General features: G+C 42.3%; 2 protein-coding genes and 1 long non-coding RNA gene across 7 annotated transcripts; 2 read left to right on the top strand and 1 right to left on the bottom strand.

The window, feature by feature from the left end:
- Positions 1–1102: 1102 nt before the first annotated feature.
- On the bottom strand, positions 1103–20428 carry ppih (peptidylprolyl isomerase H (cyclophilin H)). Its single transcript, XM_023841460.2, has 9 exons — positions 20245–20428; positions 6801–6865; positions 6612–6635; positions 6057–6101; positions 5350–5392; positions 2364–2456; positions 2022–2109; positions 1848–1888; positions 1103–1499 (listed from the first exon to the last, which is right to left on the bottom strand). The coding sequence occupies exons 1-9, from the start codon at positions 20308–20310 to the stop codon at positions 1431–1433; spliced, it is 534 nt and encodes a 177-aa protein (XP_023697228.1). The 5' UTR covers positions 20311–20428; the 3' UTR covers positions 1103–1430.
- Positions 9079–15779, top strand: LOC111859085 (uncharacterized). Of its 5 annotated transcripts, none has more exons than XM_072713491.1 (3): positions 13445–13677; positions 14303–14389; positions 14485–15779. In XM_072713491.1, the coding sequence occupies exon 3, from the start codon at positions 14542–14544 to the stop codon at positions 15424–15426; it is 885 nt and encodes a 294-aa protein (XP_072569592.1). In that variant the 5' UTR covers positions 13445–13677; positions 14303–14389; positions 14485–14541; the 3' UTR covers positions 15427–15779. The 5 variants fall into 5 exon arrangements, 4 of the variants coding, with proteins under 4 accessions (XP_023697224.1, XP_023697223.1, XP_072569592.1 ...); XR_011992150.1 differs by having other exon boundaries at positions 13446–13677; positions 14303–14484; positions 15240–15359; XM_023841456.2 differs by lacking the exon at positions 13445–13677 and adding an exon at positions 9079–9300 and having other exon boundaries at positions 14303–15779.
- Positions 16788–17876, top strand: LOC140591855 (uncharacterized). Its single transcript, XR_011992151.1, has 2 exons — positions 16788–17565; positions 17666–17876. It is a non-coding gene; the product is annotated as an uncharacterized lncRNA (long non-coding RNA).
- Positions 20429–21519: the final 1091 nt, after the last annotated feature.

Genomic DNA, 21519 nt, shown 5'->3' with positions numbered 1-21519 from the left:
ACTAAGTTTCATACTTCCCCCGAGACTCAGTTCTTGCCTCTACAAAGTACGTAATCGATTATACTCCGAGGCTGCTTTTCTTACAACCGCGTTATAGCTTCGCACAGAAAAAAAGTGTTACAATGTCAGTGGTAGGATTAGTTATACTCGTGTATCATAACATAAAACTAAAACAATAGGATAAAAAAAAACATTTATCGATTTCCTCCGTGTAGCCACCAAACACTATGTCCTGGTTACAGTAATTAGCTTAATTTCACTGTTGACGCCTTTCTCTTCCTATCGTTTTCCCTGCAGTGACACTGCATGACTACCAGAAATGTGCTTAAGTTTGCCAGGGTTTCATCAGTGGCTTAGGTAAATAATTAATTAAAAAAAAAAACCACTTAATATGAAACTGTTGGACAGGAATGACAACCAAATAAAACAACTTAATTTAACAACTAATTAAAACAATTTCAAAGGTTCGCACCGTTTTTTGCTGAGCGTGTTCACACTTGATCGCGCCACAGAGGGGCGCCTTTTCTCCTAGATGAAACTGCATCCTTTCTTCCCTTCTGATACCTAAATTACAATTCCAGTCGTCCTGCTTAACCCTTTGCCCATTAGTGTTTAAAATGCGCCTCTCCGGTAACTCATTATCATCGACGGACCTACAAATTCATTAATTTGGGTTTTCAGTCAGAACAATTACGTAGGGAAACAGTTTCAGTATTAACTTTACACTCTCCATTCATAATATAAGTACAACTGATACAATAACAGATACAAACTCCTAAGAATAAAATGAGCATCAGAACTCTGTTATTTACTACCTGAGATCTTTGTTATGTCACCTACCTCAGTACTTCCATACCTCACACCACCATCTCTTCTCCACCAAATGTGGTCTGATATGAAAATCAACTTACGTCAACACTCATGCATCCCATGAAGTAATTCCCACAATAACGGCCCAAATATGCTCCGAAATGTTTTGAATAATTAATTCTTTAGCTAAAACTTTAAATTCATAGTCATACTGCCACTGAGATCATAAATATTTAATAAACAGTTATTTTTTAATTAATTCTATTATTTCTATAACAAATTCAAAAGTATCCTTAATTAAAAAAATATTTATTTACCAAGATCATACAAATGTACTTAAAGTAATTAAAAAAGAAACAAAATGTGAAGCAAGACCAAATTGTTAATGATGAAAATATGAGAACGCAGGCTGAAGTTTCCATCTTGCGTTTCCTTATTCTGGTACAATTTAAACAGTCCTTTAAGCCAAGAGCAAACACTTTAATTCCAAATTAAGTCACCCTTTAAAAATGCATTGAATTACTGAGAGCTGTTTTCTGGACCAGTTAAGAGTAGACAAAGGGATACAAATCAATAATCCGCCCATGTCAGAGAGTAAGACTGAGAGGGATCCGGTCACGTCACATCTCCCCACACTGGGCAATTACAATGGGGAGCTTGGGTTTGTTGTTTGGGCCAGTGGGCACATTCTGCAAGGGAAACAGGTTACAAGGAGTGAAGGCATGAAAGCACTATACCGCTGACTCCGCCTCCCTCACACAAACAGGTGCAGGAGCAGGTGACGGCGAAGGATACAATGTCTTTACATTGTATCAGGTAACAAGATGACAAAAAATATTCTGGAATTCAATCTGAAACCTACACCATTTAAACCTATATCTTATACCTCAGAGAAACATAACGAAGTCTACTTCCTTAGCCAAAATTATCTTGAAAACTTGTACTCCGATAATTAGCTGTGATTATCATGAAAATATGCACAGCTAACATTAGTGTTTATTAAAAAAAAACAAAAAAAAAAACACAAAATCCCTTACCTCTATTTTTCTCATGACCAGCAAACCATCAACAACTTTCCCTGAAAAACAGTAGAATTAGATGAAATGCAGACCAGCTTTGGTAAACTGCGTCTCTCTGTTTGACAGAACACACTGGCAACAATCAACTCCGCTTTCAGACAGAGATGTAATAACAACTCAGGTTTCACTCACCGAAAACCACATGCTTCCCATCCAACCAGTCACATTTAGTACATGTGATGAAGAACTGACAGCCGTTGGTCCCTGGACCACTGTTTGCCTGGTGAAGCAATGGTGAAGATCAATAAGATCTCTTTGAAGGTAACTTAAAGACTTATCGTTCTTTTTCACAACACACATGACAGCTGCTGGTGTAACTTAGAAAAACGCATATTCTGAAAACCAGTTTTGCAGATAATCAGTGGTGCTTCACTGCATTCCTTTGTAAAAAAAATGGAGAAGTATGATTGGTTGAGAAGAGCATCTTTTAAACACCATTCATCTGAGTGCTGCTAAAAGTCAGTGTGCTCTTACCATTGAGAGAAGGCCTGGTGCAGAGTGCTTCATTTTGAAGTTCTCATCCGCAAATGGACCCCTGTAAACGCTACAGATCCCGGTCCCATCACCCTGAAGGAAACAAGCCTGTGTGTCACTCCATAGCATCTTACCTCAGTATGGACACTGATTCGTCACAATCTGCTATGACGGGGGTAATATCCCAAAACTTCAGAATAAAAGAGGGGGTAAGAGGTGTGTGTTGATTACATTACATTACATAGCATGTTCAATGAGAAAGACCAGAAATCTTAAAGGAAGATTTCACAGAATCTTTTAGCAAAAGCTAAAAATTCCAGCTTTCATCAGCAGACCATTACTAACTCAGGCCAGTAACGTGTTCTCTCGTCTGATCCGCCTAAACACACAGGTTTACAAAACCTGCAAGCTAAAGAGTTCTAAAATTCATACGCAATTTTAATCTCTTCTGGAGGCATGGAGAATTGACCGATTCTGATGGCCAGTGCTACTCGCCACCCATGCGTTCCCCGTAGCGACCCACTAAACACACACATTTCAGCGACGCAGGGAGCCTTTGATCAGCTCTCCCTGTGCATCATCCCAAAGACAGAGCACCACGTACTGCTGCTACTGTGAGAAGTACCCAACGGTATCCTGATAAGGATAGTGAGGATGATATGACCCACTGTTTCATCACAGCTGCAACATTCACAACACAAGGATGCGATACAAGGCGCAATTTGACACTCATTGCTGTCTTAAGAACAAGCTGGCACCCAGTGCAGTTCCTGTTGCTGTAAAATCTCTTTCAGCAAATAACTATGGTCCCATTGACTCACCATGTAATACTTACAGCAAATAAACCAGGGGTGGCCAATCTCATCCAGAAAGGGCTGGTGTGTATGTGGGTTTTCGTAGCAACTCCCAAATTAGATTACTAATTAACGGACTGATTGGCTGAAGAGTCCTCACACCTGGGTATAAAGATTACCCCAAAAAGCTGCATACACACCGGCCCTTTGCGGATAAGACTGGCCACCGCTGCATTTGGATGAAGCAAAATATCCTCCAACTGAACAAAGGCAATACAGAGGTGACTTTTTGGAAGCAAAGAGAAAAGAAAAACAAACTGGAACTCACCATGGATCTAAAAGCCTATTATTATTGGTGTCCTACTGGACACAGATCTGAGTTTTGTTAACCATAAGTTTTAACAGCGCAAACCTGTTACCATGGTAACAAAACTAAAATCAGCGGATTATCCAAACAAGACCTAGAAAATTATTCATGCGTTGCCAGTAGGTTGCATATTGTATTTTCTCTTTGTAGTACCATGTATTACCTTGTGCATGAAATGTACTGCATAAATAAATTTGCATACATGGATGGTGATTGTTAAAATAGGGGAAGCGCACTGTCATCAGCTGGCAGTCTGAACCAAAAAGGTCTTTTTCTTATTTAGCCAGTCAGTTTCTAGCCAGCATGACATGATTATTTAGAACATAGAGTTTTGTTAGCAAGCTAAGTACAAAAGTAGTCTACTAAGAATCAGTGAAAATTAAACAAATGATCCAACTCAAAAACTTGACGACTTCATATTTATAAATGTTAATGGCGAAAGATGACATATGAAACCATAAACTGGCAGTCTGGGTTGCAACGAAGAGAGTATATCTTTGTATGTGACAGAATGAATGAATGAATGCTAAGAGCCAAAACCTCCAGTCACATGGGAAACTTGTCAGTCGTGTTATTGGTTGCTTATCCTGTCTTGTCGAGATGTTTCCCAAATACCATGCAGATAGTCTAAGATATCTATCTGCAGGTCTCTGTTCAATCAACACTGCCTAAGCAAAAACTATGTATGAAGCTCTCAGACTTCCAGTGAAGCACAGTGACCAGGCAGACTCCAAAAATACATAATCGGAGCATATTCGCCAATAAGCTTTTGTCTATTCTCCATTTATACAAAGCATACAAGAGTCTTCCATAGACTGCCAGTGAATCACGACGTCTGGGCGGGCTCCGAAAACACGTATTTGGATCGTATTGACCGATAAGCTTTCATCTAATCCTTCCAGTGAAGCACTGCATCAATGGCCATCTATGGGCTGTATTTATCATGGTTTCAAAGGGAAAATGCAACACATATGTTGTTGAAATGTATAGCTTTTAGATAAACTGCTTTTGGAATGTGTTTTTTTATTGTTGCAAGAACGGCTGGGTAACAGACAGCTGACACTCAGACAAGCTAAAAGAGAACTGAGGTTTGAGCTAAGTGTTGCACTCATGTTTTGGTTACAAGAAATGCAGACTGGGGGACAAAGGTGTGAGCATCGAGCACATAGCAGACATGGCAGGAACACCACAAAGACAGAGGACAGGCAAAAGCGTAGATGCCCCCCAGGCCTGTAGCATGCTGATCACGTGAAGTATACATGCTTGAAAGATGCAAACTGTGTAAAGCATATGTACTACAAAGTGCACGTCCTACCCTAACCAGTTTGATCTGGTTCAGAGGAGGGGGGTGCGAACTGTGTGTACCCCTATAAAAGTTATTTTGACCAGAAAGTTCTCAGCGTTACCACGGAGACATTTTCGAAGTGGTTGCTCCCTGAGCTCCGCAATAAAACGACGTCATACTCCAGAGCCCCGAACAAGCATCATAAATTTCTACCACATCCCCATATATGTTCAGCCTGTGGGTTGTTGCCTTGTTTTGCATCTTCTCTATTACCTTTTGGCTTATTCTGCTTACATGGTGTTTTTGTGTCATTAAATTTGTACAAATGAAAAGCTTTGGGGGCAGATATTTTGAGAAGGGAAATTCATTAAAAAAAGGGAACATAACTGAGTATTAATATCCCGGATATAAGCCATTTTAGATGGGTGGATGGAAAAAATGTCAATAGTCAGACACCTGTTAATGTCAACTAAATGCAACACATCAGTCCTCCAGATTCCATTCCAAGTCAAATGAAGTCTGCACAGGGAGCACACTCACATTGACGAAGTCTCCTCCTTGGATCATAAAGTCCTTTATAACCCTGAGAAAGGTGAAACAAAATTTCAAGTTTACGAACTACACCCAACAGTGTACGCTCCACACTGACAAATCCATCAGACATCCCCATTGTGAAGATATTTCACAGTTAGCTTAGAATTCCACTTAATTCCATAAAGACGAAGTAAAACAAAAGCTTTTGGGTGACTTTAAAAATTTTAAAGATGGATAATTCAATTAGAATTTCCCCGCATGCCAAAGTCATGTTTGCATTTCAAGTTAGCATGAAATCCACTCCGTAGGTTAAGACAGTGAGTGTCAATCATAAACGTAAAACTTTTCGAACAAAATGAAAAAAATAAACCATTCACAGACCATAAAAAAACAAAACCAGCAAGGGCTGCCCAGAATACTTTGCAAACATGACTATTTTACAGGACTACTGAAGTGCGACATTAGTCTCTTGGTCACAATCCTCTTGATCAGACTGCAGTCCTGGGGGGCTGGAGCCCTGTGTAGCTTAGTTCTTTCCCTGTTCTACCATGAATGATTCGGCTCAAGAACCATATGCTAATTAGCATATGGAGTTGAATCAGGCGTTTTAAATGAGGGGAAACCCAATAATGTGCAGGGCTCCTAAAAAATACACGCACACACATATACATACACACATACGTTGAGCTGTACATTTTTCCATAAACTCCTACCTGTGAAATGTGCAGCCTTTGTACCCAATGGGGACACCATCCTTTCTGGGGGGGAGGGGGAGGGAACGTGAATGATCAGCTGACAGGTGTGTGCAGAGCTTATTTTTATATGTAGATTGTAGTCGTGATGAAACTAAAAATTACCTGCACTCCGAAACAAAGTAATTTTTTTTAGAATTTTAGTGAACAGTGGTCATTGTTGACACACCACAGCACACGGTGCACAACATGCGAAATGTGTCCTCTGCATTTAACCACATATGTGACATCGTGACATAGCAGAGGGCAGCTAATTCAGTGCCCGGGGAGCAGTGATTGGGGGTGGAACCTTGCTCAGGGTACCTCAGTGGTGCCTTGCTGGTTGGGGATTCGAACCAGCAATCTTTCAGTTGGGTGCAGGAAATTGCTTTTTTAACCATTAAGACACCACATATCTCAGCTCTATATGAAAACCAGATGTAACTGTAAAACTTCCTGTATTACAACAGAACAGGACACTTCACCTGCAGGCTGAGTTCTCTCTCCATTCGGACTGCAAGTTCATCGGTAACTCACCTGAATTCGCCAGTGCAGAACTGCCTGTAAAACATCAAGAGGACAATTTTTAAAAATACTCTGGCAGATTCCTTTTAAAAATATCCGCCAAATATCTGCATAATTCATGAACCATTAAGCAACAGAAAGGTGAGATGTTAATTTGAGCGACTTGCAGAATATTTGTCTATATGTGGAGTTTGCCCTTACCGGAAATTCTCTGCCGTTTTAGGAACAATATCCGCAAACAACTCTATCTTCATTCGCCCCACCTCCTGTAGAACAAAATCAATCAACCCAGTGAAAAGATGACTGAAGACCTACAGATGTTACTGTGCAGCTGTACCGCAGCAGAGGATGGCAAATGGCCCAGCAGCAAACACTTCAAAGGAAAAAAGTTACGAGAAAAACCCTTGTTATAGTTACATTAGCGGTGACCTCCTGACACGGCTCCAGTGAGCATGGGAGTCCGTAACAGAGAAGGGCGGGGGGAACTTCCCTTGTATTCGCTTCTTTGATATCAATTTGGGTACCTGACACCTGTTACTTTATCGTTATGGAACTGTGTGGGAATTACCTATCCTGTGTTATAAACCTTATGTTTATCATATGTGAAGGGGGGGGGGGGGGGGGGGGTCACACACTGGGAGAGACTCACTTCCTACAAAAATCTGCTAAGCTCATGAGAGTCAAGGTCGAAACTGCATAAACAGGTTTTTCACTGATCACTTTTATAACTTCTCAGAGGAGTCAAGGTGCTTATTTTGTCCTAAAATTCTTGTCCAGGGGCAGTGTGTGGCTCAGTGGGCTAAGCCTGTGTGCCTGTAATCAGAAGGTCGCCAGATCAAAACCCAGCCTTAACACATCTGCGGCTCCTTGAGCAAGGCCCTTAACCCCCAGCTCCCTGGGTGCCGCTACAGGCGGCTGCCCTTCGCAGACAACTTACTCTACAAAGAGCAGGTTGAGGGAGGCATAAAGACCATCTCCTCATGGCGGTCAATGAAATATCTATTATTATTATTTATTTTGTTCAAGCACACTTGTTATTTGTAACTCTGTTCAAGGACGCTTGCTTTGTTTTTCTGAAGGGTTTTCCTGGGAAGAAAGGGGGGGTCCAACAAATGTTTTATACATCACCGATTAATGTGTGGGACACTTATCTCGTTCTCAGAAGATGGTCTCAGATGAAAGGGGAAGTTGATCAAGGACACTTGTCTAATTGTTTTTGATTGAAACCGTACCTAGCAAACGGTGTGAGATACTGATCTTATCTAAAGGAAGAGGGGAATGTGTTGATCATGGGAACTTGTCCTATTATTTTTTATTTTAACCGCAAGCAGCATTACCCAGACAAAATTGGAAGTATGAGAGTGTATTGCCTGAGGGGAGGGGTGAGCCTGGCCAGCTCGTCCCCTGCCCGCACACAATGCCCAAAAATTAGTAAAAAGGAAGGGGGAGATCTCAGTGTTGGTTGCAGCTCAGCCGTTGGGTAGAGCGTGCATCGTCCGTGTGTGAAGGTGGGTGATGATGGCACGTCCGAGCGTGAATAGCTTGCAACTGCTAATATATATATATATATATATATATATTATCATTCGTATCTTTGCACCTATTATTATTGACTATGATATATAATATTATTTGATATCCCTTGTAGTACGTGGTTATTTTGCATTGCTTTTGATGCAATATCCTGCTATTGATCTTTAATGCAAGGTTATTTTATAAAGTGTTTCTGTAGGGACCTAAGCCTGTTCGTTCCTTCGAAAGCCCTATATCCTTCTCACATCATTTTTAAACAGTATACTACAGAATATTACAATTTACAGTACAATACTGGCCCAAAAATGAGCTGATGGGTCACTAAAATCATAGGTCTGGTACTGGGCACAAATCAGGGATGTAAACATCACAACTGACCCGCAGCCAGGGTCCCTGAGAAAACTGCAAAAAGAGTAACTGCTATCACCATCTGACCTATTTTACACACAAAATTAAGGGGGACTGAAAACTGGCTGTCTTACCTCCACAAAAAATGGAAGGGAACAGCATCCTGGTGAAAGACGTACATGTAGAGGCTTGTGTGGTGCTTAAGCACTTTCCGTGCCCCCCCCCCCCCACCCACCCCCCAGCCAGTGTGACGGTGCTTCCTGTGCCGGCCTGCTGCCAGGATCCGACCTTTATTCCACTTTTTCCCGCAACATGAAAGGCCCGATAACAATGTATATAGGCCTATTCAGAAATGTGTGCTGCTTGGGCTGAGGGGTGGTGGTGCTGGGAGAGGCCTTTGTGTACTTCTCTGGGGAGGGGGGGGGGGGAGTGGTGGGGGTGTTTAAGCATGCCTGCAATTGGGCCAGTATCACTGTAATGTGGGCCCCCACCCAGCCTCAGCACTGGGGAGCGCGGAACAACGAGGCGTACAAATGCCGGGCTGTCGCCGAACGGCATGGAGAGGGGGTAGTGGGCGGGGGGCGGGGGGCATTCAGACCCACTGAAAAGAAGCGTTTGTCTCACGGTATCAATGAGGCGAACAGAGTGACAGCGGTGAGCGAGAATGACACAGTCCATTTCCTCTTCAGTCTGAAGCTAAAACCTCGGACCGGGGCTGCGAGGGAAGTGGAAAAGCTGCAGGACATGCGAGTCTCGCTCCGGGCCAGGGACATGCACCGACGCCTGCGGGAACGCATGCTCCCCTGGTCGCATCTGACAGGTAAGGACTATACCTGCAGCAGAATGGCTGGTGTCTGATGTCAGGCAGGTGAGCTTCTTCAGCTCTTCAGTCTCTCACGGTGAAACTCATTTTGAGGTGAACTTAATCAAATGATTGATCATTTTATTGACTGGGTGCAGGAAATTGCTTTTTTTTTTTTTTTTTTTTTAATACACTGCAACATCCCAAATAAATGGCAGCTTGATATGAAATGCAGCCTGGGAATGATGGCTATGGCACAGAGGAAAGCCCTGCTTCTTCATTGACATTCCTCACGTAGGCAGTGATGGACAACCTGTAGGCGCTGCTCTACAGAACAGCGTCAGAAAGTCCAACAGACCCCTTCACTGGTCCAGCTAACCGACGTCAGGAATCACTAATCTGATGATGTTAATGGTCTCCGTTGCAACTACAGACCCTTTGTTTCGACTTTCCAACTCATTCACATCGAGTCAGTTATTTACATCTCATTTCATCTCATCAGTGTGATAGACAACATAGTTTAATGGAAATTTTCATCCATTTTGTTATAGAGCTCATTTACATTCATTTTATACAGACACACACAGACGCAAACACACACACAGACACACACACACACACACAGACACACACACACAGACGCAAACACACAAAGACTGTTACCAAAAAATGCCATATTACTGTAGTTCATGCTTAGTTCTTACATTCATTTGCATCAGCGATAAATTAACTCAACACAGACACACATTTAAATCAACTCAGGTACAATATGAACTCAACAGCCTCTGCTAATTTGAATACTTATGCCCTTATGCCTATAGTAAATATTTAATTACTTAAGCATTGGAAACAGTAACGAACACATCTAGTGTAAAATTTGCCTTCACCGAAACCACCGTAACACTGGATTTCTCTTGTATAAAACCTGTATGATCCAAACTTCATTGTACCAGATGAACCTCCAAACTGCTTGCTGGACCCACATGAGATGCGGCGATGACTGTCCCAGAGCCCCGCTCTTCCCAAGGGCTGCTCTCTGATCTCCATTTGACTATCATGACTGATTATGTCTAGCGATTTATCATCTGAAAACAGTCCTTATGGATTTAGATGATGTTAGATCTTAGAGCTAATCCCGTTTCAATCAGATGACCACGCAGAGCCAAGTCAGTCACTAGCACCTAAGGCAAGACAATAATTTGAACGCCTACTGTTCAGACTCACCAAGTGACCGCAAAGTCAACTTTCAGGAATGACAACAACAAAAACATTTCATAAGTTCACTCCTTAACAGGAGACAGTATTAAAATAGATCATGCAATGACATCACCATCAGCTTGGTTCTTGGGAACTGTGGCAGGCTGCACAAGTAGAGACAAGAATTCCATCTCGCTCACTGGCTTTTACCCTCCACTGTCTGCCTCTGTACTTACGCTCTACTTCAGCCTACACTGCCAGTGAATCAGACTGAAAGAAGTGCTTAACAACCAAAACTGGCAAGTGAATCCAAAACATGTACACAGGCACGCCCTTATACTCGTGAGCGCAAAAAAACACGAGGCATATACACTATATGTACACAAAGACAGTATACTGGGTGATTATGTATAGCAACAAATGGCTATTCACCACTTAAGTAACTTGTTCAACAATTGTAGGTTAAAGGTTAACATGCCAAGAGGTTTTCTGTAAGAAAACTTACTTGTTTCGCCTGGACAAAAGCTGCAGATGCACTAAAGGAGGATTAATTAACCAAATTCTATTTGAAGGCACTATACCAGAATATACGAGGATCTGATCTCAATGAAAGTCAACTAATATTTTCAATAAAGTTATTTGATCACCCGTGTCTTTCACAGAACATGCTTATTTTGACAGAAGGCCAAACATATACACAAGCGCCAACGGATTCCCCCTCCTTACGAAAATCCCACCTAGTCGCTGCTCCGCCCCTGCAAAGCTGGTCCTTCATGCAGAATTAAAGCGAAAATCCTCTGTAAGCTTAAACAAGCTAATCATGTTAGGTGGTGCAAAACTCAAAGGTATATCAATTCACCATTGATATAGGAGTCAATAATTGCCAGGACAACCTCGACTCTCTGGGCTGGACGTCGCTTCCAGCTTTCACAAGCAAATAACCTGACCCGCTTTTTAAAATCAGAAGTCTTCATCTACAAAGACACTGGACAACTGGATTCCAGTGTTTTCAGCCCCCCAAAGACCTTTGTAAACTCCATTTTAGAGTCACAGTGAGGATAAGTTAAAACAGAGACTTTTGAAAACGCAGACTCTAAAAGTGTTTTGATTGATCCCACCATTTACTCCTTCTCATTGGTCACCCTACATGAAAGTGAACAGTATTCCAATATGGCGGAGGTGCTGGCAGTGGTGCTTTCCCTGTTACGGACCTGTATGCAGCTGAATAGCGTGTGACACCGTGTGATTGAAACTAATTTACCAGTCCCAGGCACGCACAGTGTAGGCTAATACTCACATCCTATATGTTCTTGCTTGTTTCAGTATGTATGGATATAGTTTCATAAATGATGTGAAAACACCTGTGTGGAAGGGGATCATTTTTGTCTGAAAACAGCGGTGTGCACGTAGCCGTAGTTGATTAAACTCCGCAGTGCAGGTGAACACGCTATAGGAAAGTTCCCCCCCCCCCCACATTTGTTTACATGTACGTTTGTCACCACTGCTTAGCGTTAATTGGTTTTAATGTTATTCAGTGGGAAGGTTATGAGGTTGTGCAAGGAAAGGGCTGTTCAATTTCTATCGTCATAACAGACAACAGCGCTACAGTGGAGAACAGAAAGAAAGACAAAAGACCTACACGAGAAAGGTGCTAAAAAATTCATAGGATGTTTTTAAACCAGTCAACCATAATCCAGTAGCAAGACCATCGTCTTTCTCATCCTTACAAACTGTTATTACAATCAAGACAAATTCAAAACTTCACAACAATAATACAGGAAACTGAGACATGTTTAACGCTAAAGTATAGTGCACAGGTTTGACTTAATTTGATTTCATTTTAGTGATTTGATCAAGGACTTTGCTGCAAAGACAATCAGAAAAGTAACAGTTCGAAAAGCAAGCGTCTGTCTGTGTTAGTATAGTGTGGCCTATGCGGTATTTCAAGGTCCTGCTTTTGTAGGCTATTACAATAGGGCCCTAGAGCTGACTGTTCTCAGCCCACTGTTAGTGATAGTACTTTGTCCTTCTTTAAGCCACACAGCACTGACACTGTGAGATGGATGGAATCATTCATACTCCTTTTAAAAAAAATGTTGCTGCTCATACTGAAAATTTTACGGCAAATCTAGATTTTTCCATTATAAACCTAATATTAGCTACATCATTATAAATATTTACAAGGTAATAAAACTGTTACATACATGTAAATGCGTGTGCATGTGTGTGCAGACTTGTCTAGAAGTGAAAATCTCACGCCAGCCAGCCGACCAAAGTAGGTAACTCTGACTTTCCTCTGGTTCACTGTGAAACGTTTAATGTAGATATGTATAACTCTATTTTGTGTACTCCAAAGTAATGCCCAACAGAAACCGAAACAGTTAAAATGGGCAGCTCACAAAAACAGGATTAAGTTAGATTACGGCGTGACAAACCTAACATGACTGTTACCCAATCCACTGAGTATTTTGCAGTACCAGTTTTACAAAGGAGTATGATCACCTAAATTTTTCTTTGCTAAAATGATTCATAACAATTGTATTAATACATATTGCTGTGTGAAAAGATATCGCATTAATAGCAAAAAAAAAGCACCCTGATTCCAATATAAAACAAACTATAACGTATACGACATATAAAGGCCGAAGCAGTGCCGGTCCTAACCGATGTGGCGCCCTAGCCGAGCATCACCGCGGGCGCCCCCACTCGAAGCAAAGTGAAATTGGCTGGCAAGCCGGCGCCCCCATCAGGAAGAGGTGCCCTAGGCGGCCGCCTTTGTCGCCTATATGATTGACCGGCCCTAGGTCAGAGAAGTTAACGGGAAAATTCAGCCAGATGGCTGGAGGCGCCTCCCAGAGCCGCGTGGGGGGTGGTGGTAGGCGGAGCGCTTATGTATGCCGGTGTAGAGAGTCTGGGGCGTGACTCGCACACGCCCCCAGCGCCGGCGACAAAAGGCGAGCCTGCGCGGGCCGCCGCTCACACGAGGCGCGCAGGTGGGCAGCCGGCAGGTAAGCGGCCGCTCCGGACTCCCGGCTCCGAACCCCTCCACGCTCCCGCGCTGGGGACGGCGGTTCCTTTGCTGCATTCAGCTGCACCCTGCGCTCCAAGACGTTTAACTTCGCTTTCGAGGAATTTTATCTTTTGCGATCAACAAGTGTGATTCTGCCGCTTACGATGCCGGAGGCCGCTGGTTTCCTGGTAGGAGTCATGGGGGGGGGGGTAGCTTTTTCTGCTATGACGACCGTGAAAATCAATCTAGTGCATCTGGCAAATAAATAATTCAAGCGGTAATAAATGCATAGACGTTTCGGGAAATCAGTTACTACGAAAAGTAAAGTGGCCGCACTGAGCCGGTTATTATGGGCTACAGGTGCGCCGTCAGTCACGACATAATTCGCAACGGTACTTTTTCTGTGTGTCTCAAGACAGCATATTAAATTTTAATACCGGCTAAGTCAGGCAGTGGGTGTGTGAACTGCATTCGTCTTCTGTAAGTTAGCTTAAGCTTAAGTTACGCAAATAAGACAAATACAGTGAGTTTTTTTTTTTACACAAGTAAAACAAATAACACTGTACGTCGTTAATAAGTTAAACTGGCGGGGAAACGCTGGAGGTCCTTCCGCATTGCGTGTGCGCCGCTTGATGAAAGGCTCTGAATCAAATTTCAAACAAGCCATGTTGCCATCTCACGCTAACCAGCGCATAATTATTAGGTCTAATAAAAATAATAATAAAAAATATTCCAAGGAGTCCATTGAACTTCGCTTTTCATATAAAGCTTGTAGCAGGGATGTATCTTTACTGTAACTGGCTTTCTGTACAGGTGGAGACCGAAGGTGGTGATGTTGATGGGATGATCAGTACCTAAGACGACCACCGCACGGCTGATGGTAACCAGTAAAGGCTGCAGGTAACAGGATGATGGCGATAATGGTCACGTGGTTTGAGGATGCCAGCTGTGCCCAGGACAACACCCTGCACTACCTGTTCCTCCTGCTGTTTAAGGTGGGCCTCAATGTCCTCATCCTGGCCTCCTGCTTTCGGAGCCTGAGGGGCTCCTTCATGGGGATCAGCGGCGCCTCCTTGTGTCTGGCAGACACACTGCTGCTGTGCTGCATTGCCTACGTGTGGCTCTGTGGCCGCGACGCCGAGAGCGTCGGGTCTGTGTCCATGTGCTTCGTGCTGGCGCATGCCTCCGCCATCTACTCCTCTTTGCCGCTCCCCATCTTGCTGCTGGGGCTCCTGGACCACGCGCTCCATCTGCGGCTGGGCTCCCAGCGCACACAGACCATCAGGCTGCCCACCTGCTCTGTGCTGGTGCTGCTGGTTTGGCTGCTGGCCGCTCTCCACTCCTACTGGCACACGGAGACGGCTGTGGAGGAGGTGACGGACGAGGGCCGACGCGTGGCTCTGCTCTGCGCCGTGCGCGGCTCCTCTGTGGTGCTCGCCTTCTGCATGGTGCTCTCCGTGGCTGTCGTCTGCGTCCTGCTGCTGTCCTGCCACAGGGCATCGCTGTGGACTGGCCACTTGGCTGCAAGCCAGCCGGAAGATGGGAAGCAGCCAATCGATGACGAGGGTGAGGTGTCGGTAACGCCTGGGCCGGCAGTGAAGCCGGTCCGCCCCCTCTTCCTCAACCTCGCACTGGCCTTCACCCTGAACTGGACCCCCTTCCTGATCATCAACATCGCCTGTGTGCTGCTTGGCTTTGCCACACCTTCTTACATAATGGTCAACTTGCTCTGGCTCCTCTGTGCCAACAGCGCCATGGTGGCGATCGTCTTCTGGTACAAAGGCGGCCAGCTGGATTACGGCGCCGAGCTCCCGGACGACACGTGCATGTGGACGCTGAACTGGCACACACAGCCGGGATTACACTGGCAAGGCGCAGTGCCCGAGCACATCTACACTGTGTCTGGCAAAGAGATGACAGACCCACTGCTGGTATGACTCAAACACTGTGCCCCTCAGGAATGTCCTTGGTGCCTAAGGGAATCTGCCAATTCTCACGGAGCTAAAAATGGCAGCAGAATAAAGGCATATATGCAAATATCCAATCAAACATACTTGATTTTTTTTGGCATTTTAGAATAAAATGTACACTGTTTTAGTGAATGTGATCAGCAAGTTCCCAGCCAGGAACTAGAAATGACTGGCCATTATAAAATGCTGAAGTAGCACTACTGAAGGTAATAAGGATGTAGGTAAGAACTTATCATGTAAATATTGCTTTACAAAGATTAATTTTTGCAAAAATGAACTGGAAAATGATTTAATATTTAAAGCTGCGTTTTTTGTTTTTTTTTACAAGAAAATATATGTATAAATAACACAAATAGAAGGAAGTTGACATTGCAGCTAAACAGGGACAGTGCTAACTGAATATGGAAAAGACATTACATTGTAAAGTTTTGTTCCGGACAATTTCCATTGCTTGTTTTAAAATGTACAGGTGTCTGTTGAGATGTTATAGAAACACAACTCTTGTTTCCCCCTTTAAAATCAACTTAAAGCTCATGAATCTGGGAGCTATACCTTTCCTTGCTGTTTTGTGTGAATTTCTGCAAAAAAAAAAACATTAACATCCTTTGTTTGCAATTGAGCTACCAAATGCATAAAAATTGTAACTTGAGTGTTAACGTGATTGAGAGGTGGGATCCTTTTCTGAGGAGTGTGACAGGATCGGCCACAAGGCACATAAGCATACAGCCGGCATTTCCCCATTTTTGCCAGGACGCAGGACCACATGGTTAAATCTTTCTGCATGGCTGTTCGCAAAACACAGTACAAGGAGGAGCCCCTTTCCATGCAACTCGCAGGCATTCCTAACTGCCCAACAAAAAACATTCTTTCCTGTGGATAATAAGTTCTCAGTCTGTAAGCTAAAACACCAGATAAGTGAGAAAAGCAGATGGTACAAGGACAATAATTCCATATACAAGCATAATAATACTGGCCGATAGCAGGTGTAGCTTAACCATCAGGGGATTCCCAGAACCCTGTTCCTGCCTTGAATTTCAACTTTCAACACACTTTCAAATACCATTTAACACTCACTGTATTATTTGTTTTACATTTAACAACAGTGAGCGGCTTACATGTTCCTGTCACAAATGTATGCTTTCCACATGAATGTGGACCTAAGCATGGTAGGAACTAGGGCTGTGCTCAAAAAAATCGATACGGCAAAATATCGTGACATGGCAGGCTATCCAATGGTGCAACGACAGGTGTGAAAGTGCAGTGCGCAGTGCAGCCGCAGGGTGCCAGTCAGGAGCGTAGGATTTATATTAACATGGGGGGGGGGGGGGGGTGGTGTCACGTCGCCTTACAAGCCAATTCAGTGGCCATGCTGTATACTGTTCGTTTTTTCCATAAACTATCGCTATTATATTTACAATATATAAAGTGAAATGTATCTTTCCAGTTTACTGTTATTCATTTTTACTAATACGGTAGTTTATGTGCATCAAGTCCCGCATTATGAATGCTGGATTTGCAGGAATTATTAAATGCCCCTGTCACCTGTCACTCTCCTGCACCCTGTATCTCTCACAAACAAATCCTAACTTTCCAGAAAGAAACAACACATAAAATAGCCACTTGAAGATATCTCCTTTCTGCCAGCACTATTTATGAACTAAATGATTCAGAGTTTCTGGTAACTCAGTAACTGGCGTTATGGCGTTTTTGAAATAAATGCCAGATCGATCTGCCCCGTTTGATGGGCTTCTTACTCTGTCTTATGCCCTAACAGCAAACACAGTGGGATGAGAATCGTGACTCTCATTCAAGGTTACCTTTCTTATAGAGCAGGTCTATACATTGTCCTTTTATTAAACAAACTAAATAACCTTGTTATTCATCTTATTTACACAACAGCTTGTCATTTTTGTCTCTACACGGTCGCGCGTTTACAATTCTCCTCTGCTCTCTGTATCGCGCATAGCGGAGTTCCGCCCCGATGCGCGCACACACAGGTGAGCACACTCCCACCAGCGGACAGAGAGCGCGCGTCGGAAAATATGCCGCGTCAACCACCCGGTCAGCAGTGTAAACTGTAAGAGGGACTTCTCAACCATGAACAGGGTAATAAATACGTTTCACAATGAGATTTTCTGCTTTAAACTATCACTATTTTAAGTTATCAGCTATTACTTTTAAAGCCTAACAGTTAATATATTTGCAGGTCAAGACAAACATCTGCAAAAGGCATGAAATGGGCCAGACATTCTGACTTCCCATATCAAGACGCTCTAGAAATGTTCTTCCAGAAGCTCAGAAAGATACACAAAAGCTGCACACTTTGTGGATAATTGTCATAAAAAGAAATGTTCTGATGTTTAGTTCAGTTGTTATATTGACTGCTGTCATTAAAAGAAACACATGAACACTATGAATCCTGTCGGTGTCCGTCTGCCCCCCCCCCCCAAAGCAGTAAGCCTTGGGGAAACACTGGATTTGTATCCCCAGAAAACTGCCACCAAAGGAAATGAGCACATTTCATACACTTTCCCAGTCCCTTCTTAACTGAAAAGAATCCAAAGCGCATTTTAGATACTCCCCATTGATTTCACAGCAGTACAAGCAGGCATTCAGCCCAGTGTTATGGATACATATAATACCCCATTGTGAAAGCTACTCCACATCCTTTACAAAGCCACAATGTCATTTTTGAGAAAGCTTTATGTTTTCTAGAGCCCTGTGCTATTGAAGGTGCCACTGACCGCTCTCCTTACAGGTAGAGTTCTTACACAAACAAGGCATGCAGCAAGTTTACCCAAGCCGGTGTTACCATGACCTCAGCCGATAAAAGACTCTGTGTCACGCCTTGCGCAGAATGGTTTGTGCATGGAAACAAGAGGGAAGTACACAGTGCAGGTGCGCCAGCACATGCCAGTCATTTACAGCTCATTAGAACTATCAGATCAAAGAAAATATGAAATTATACTAGAAATTATTAATCACCCACATGCATGAAAACAAAAGTTTGATAAGAAATTTCACACAAGCAGGTAAATTTTTTGCAAAACAAGCTACATTATATGATATATCATGCTAGCCACTTAAGTTTATAGCACCACAGCTGTCACGCAAACCCATCTCCATCTCTTGGGGAGAACATTTTAAAACAAATTTGAGGAAGCACTTCTTTACACAGCGTGTAGTTAGAGTATGGAATAGTCTCCCTGCTAGTGTAGTGGAAGCTAAAACCATGGGTTCCTTTAAATCAGAGCTAGTTAACTCTGAGCTATTAGTTAAATTCTCCCCAAACGAGCTTGATGGGCCGAATGGCCTCCTCTCGTTTGTAAATTTCTTATGTTCTTGCAGTGTTAGAAAAAAAGGGTACCAGTTTGTACCTTTGCTGATCACTGGGGCTGTACCCTCAAGGGTCTGCCAACTGTAACCTTAGCTGTAGGTAACTGTACCTTTTAAGGTAAAGAAATGGACTCTGAGGAACATCCCCAAGGTACAAACAACATTAATGTACCCCCAATGGTACAAAAATATCTCACTGCTTCAGTGACAAGCAAAGGTACAAATTGGTACTCTTTATTTCTGACAGTGTGGCGCTATAAATGTAACGTTTCATCGTCTTCTAACGTAGCGGGCCACTTGAAACTTGCCAGCACCCTCTGCTGGTCATTCCCTGAAATAACAACGGGGGTGTTTCTCTGGCTCCCTCATGCGTTCATTTCAGGATGGTACAACAAAGTACCGTTTCTCTTACGGTACAGACCATGGTTGTTACCCAAGGCTGTTCTTAATGCTTAACCATCGTAGGAATGACCCCCAATCAGGGTGAAGCAGCATACAGGGAGGAAGTCCAGAACTTCACAGGGTGATGTAGAGAAAACAGCCTCATCATTAACATAAAAAATCCAGAGAACTGATCCTTCAAGAAGAACAGAGCACAGTGCACTTCATATACACAGAGAGAAGGCAGAAAAAGTGTCGAGTTTCAAGACTATTGGGGTTAAAAGAACCTTACTTGGTCACTGAACACCTTTCAACCTAGTGAAAAAAAGTCTCTCTTTTTTCTCAGAAGATGAGAAAGTCCAACTACCTCGGAAGTTTCTGGATAATTTTTAATTCTGATTCCGACCCCGCAACTGAACCCTGAAGTGTGTTCATTCTGTCATACATCGTGAATCTTTTTAAGATACTAGAGGTAATACATTATGAGTAATCACAAAACTTCCGAGTTGGAAGAGCATTTTTCAGCAGACTACACTGAAAACGGTATTCTACCCTCAAACGAAAAGATCTCCGTTTCTGGCATTCTATGCCTAACCGTTCTCACGCTTCAAATCCTTTACAATGGGGCCATTTCCCATTCAGTTTTATATCAACAGAAGAAACGCTTTATCGATTTAGTGCGTTTAATGGCAATGTATTGTACTAGCGCTAATAATTGTTTTCTAATGCAGAATTCCTGTCTGGTTTGCATGCTGTTCGCATTAAAGCCACACATATACCAATAGATGGTTTCCTTTTTATATTATTTTACATTGTTTTTAAATTTAAAATACTATACCAGCCAGTTAGCGAGAATGGCGGCCACCACGACTAATGAATGAACTACACAAACCTCTAATGAAAAAAACATCCACTTATATAAAAAGGAATGAGTATGACCGAAAGAACACATTTAGCAAAGTAAAGCCACCAGGGACATTTAGGATTCTTTGATTCTTGAGACAGGAACATTTTAACTGACAATTTAATGTAACGTGACTACCGTAGTACAGTTTAATTTTATCTTACCTGACCACCAATAGTTATATCAAAAAACACTATGGGATTGTTCGGGTTCGACGGTTGAATGTTCATTTTTTCTGGCTTTCAAAACTGAAATATATTTAAATGTGATTTTAAAAAAACCTTCCACGTTCAGTTAACGAGTAAACTCTGCGCCGTTCCTAACTAAAGTACGGTGGCCGAAAAAGGACCTCCTACGGTTAGTAACGTAGGACAATTTTAATGGAAATGAGTTTTCTTTACTCATTATTATTATTATTAACATTATCATCATTATTATTATTGTTATTGTTGTAAAAACGTGAATAATTCATAGTGTTTTCCTTTGAGCTATAACTTTTTCACTATTACAGCAACATGGCTCGTTGGAAAGTGTTTTTCATGGCACGGTTAAATCAACTCCTGCATAGGTTTCTTTTTTCAAGGTGATCTCGCAAGTTCATCACACAAACGACATTTTTTGCTACTTCTGGTTATAAAAATAGCTAAGGGTTTGGAGTAACATTTTTTTTTCATTTTTATAGTGAAATACATACAGGTATGTATAGGCCTACGTGTATTATTGATATGCAAAGCATTGACTAATTTGTTGGTCCCCTTCACGAGATAAATGTATAAACTAAAAAAAATGCTATTTTGGGAGGAGTAAAAAGATTTAACTTAATTTGGAAGAAAGTAGCTCTTTATCTGCCTTCTGATAAAATGCATTGTCATTCAAGGATGTGTAGGAGTTACAATGTTCTGAACTTAAGATAACAATGTAACTCATTCATGTTAAATCCGTTTATTTCATTCAATATAGGTGAAAGTGTACCTAAGTGTAGCACAGAAAAGGACTATTTTTGAGCTTTCCAATGACATATAGCTGAACTATGTAGCTGTAATACTAACACATTTACCACAATCTGAATTAGGCTTATCTTTTTCTTTTGCTACCAGCAGTACTGTCTCAACAGGAAATGTTTTTGTAAATAAACAAACAACAAATCATTTTTGAGCTTTGGAAGGCATATGTAATTTACTTACCAAATTTCATCAGCACCAAAAGTGGAATTTGTTGAGTTAAAATGGCATTACCCTACACTACAAATCTGCCCACTATTTCGTTGTATACAAATGAAGGAGTGTGTAAAAACAACGAAAACTTTGATTCATATGGTTATGAACGGGTTAATCATAAGGTTAATTTTTCAGTTTGAATATCTGTAGGTTTCAATAGGCAAACAGAAATCTATAGATTTATTATAACTATTCAAAAAAGTAACTGGTTTAAGTTTTGAA

Source organism: Paramormyrops kingsleyae, chromosome 6 (assembly GCF_048594095.1).
Source record: "Paramormyrops kingsleyae isolate MSU_618 chromosome 6, PKINGS_0.4, whole genome shotgun sequence".
Taxonomy (NCBI): Eukaryota; Metazoa; Chordata; class Actinopteri; order Osteoglossiformes; family Mormyridae; genus Paramormyrops; species Paramormyrops kingsleyae.
The sequence above is the reverse complement of the archived record's forward strand: the minus strand, read 5'-3'. Positions and strand labels throughout refer to the sequence as shown.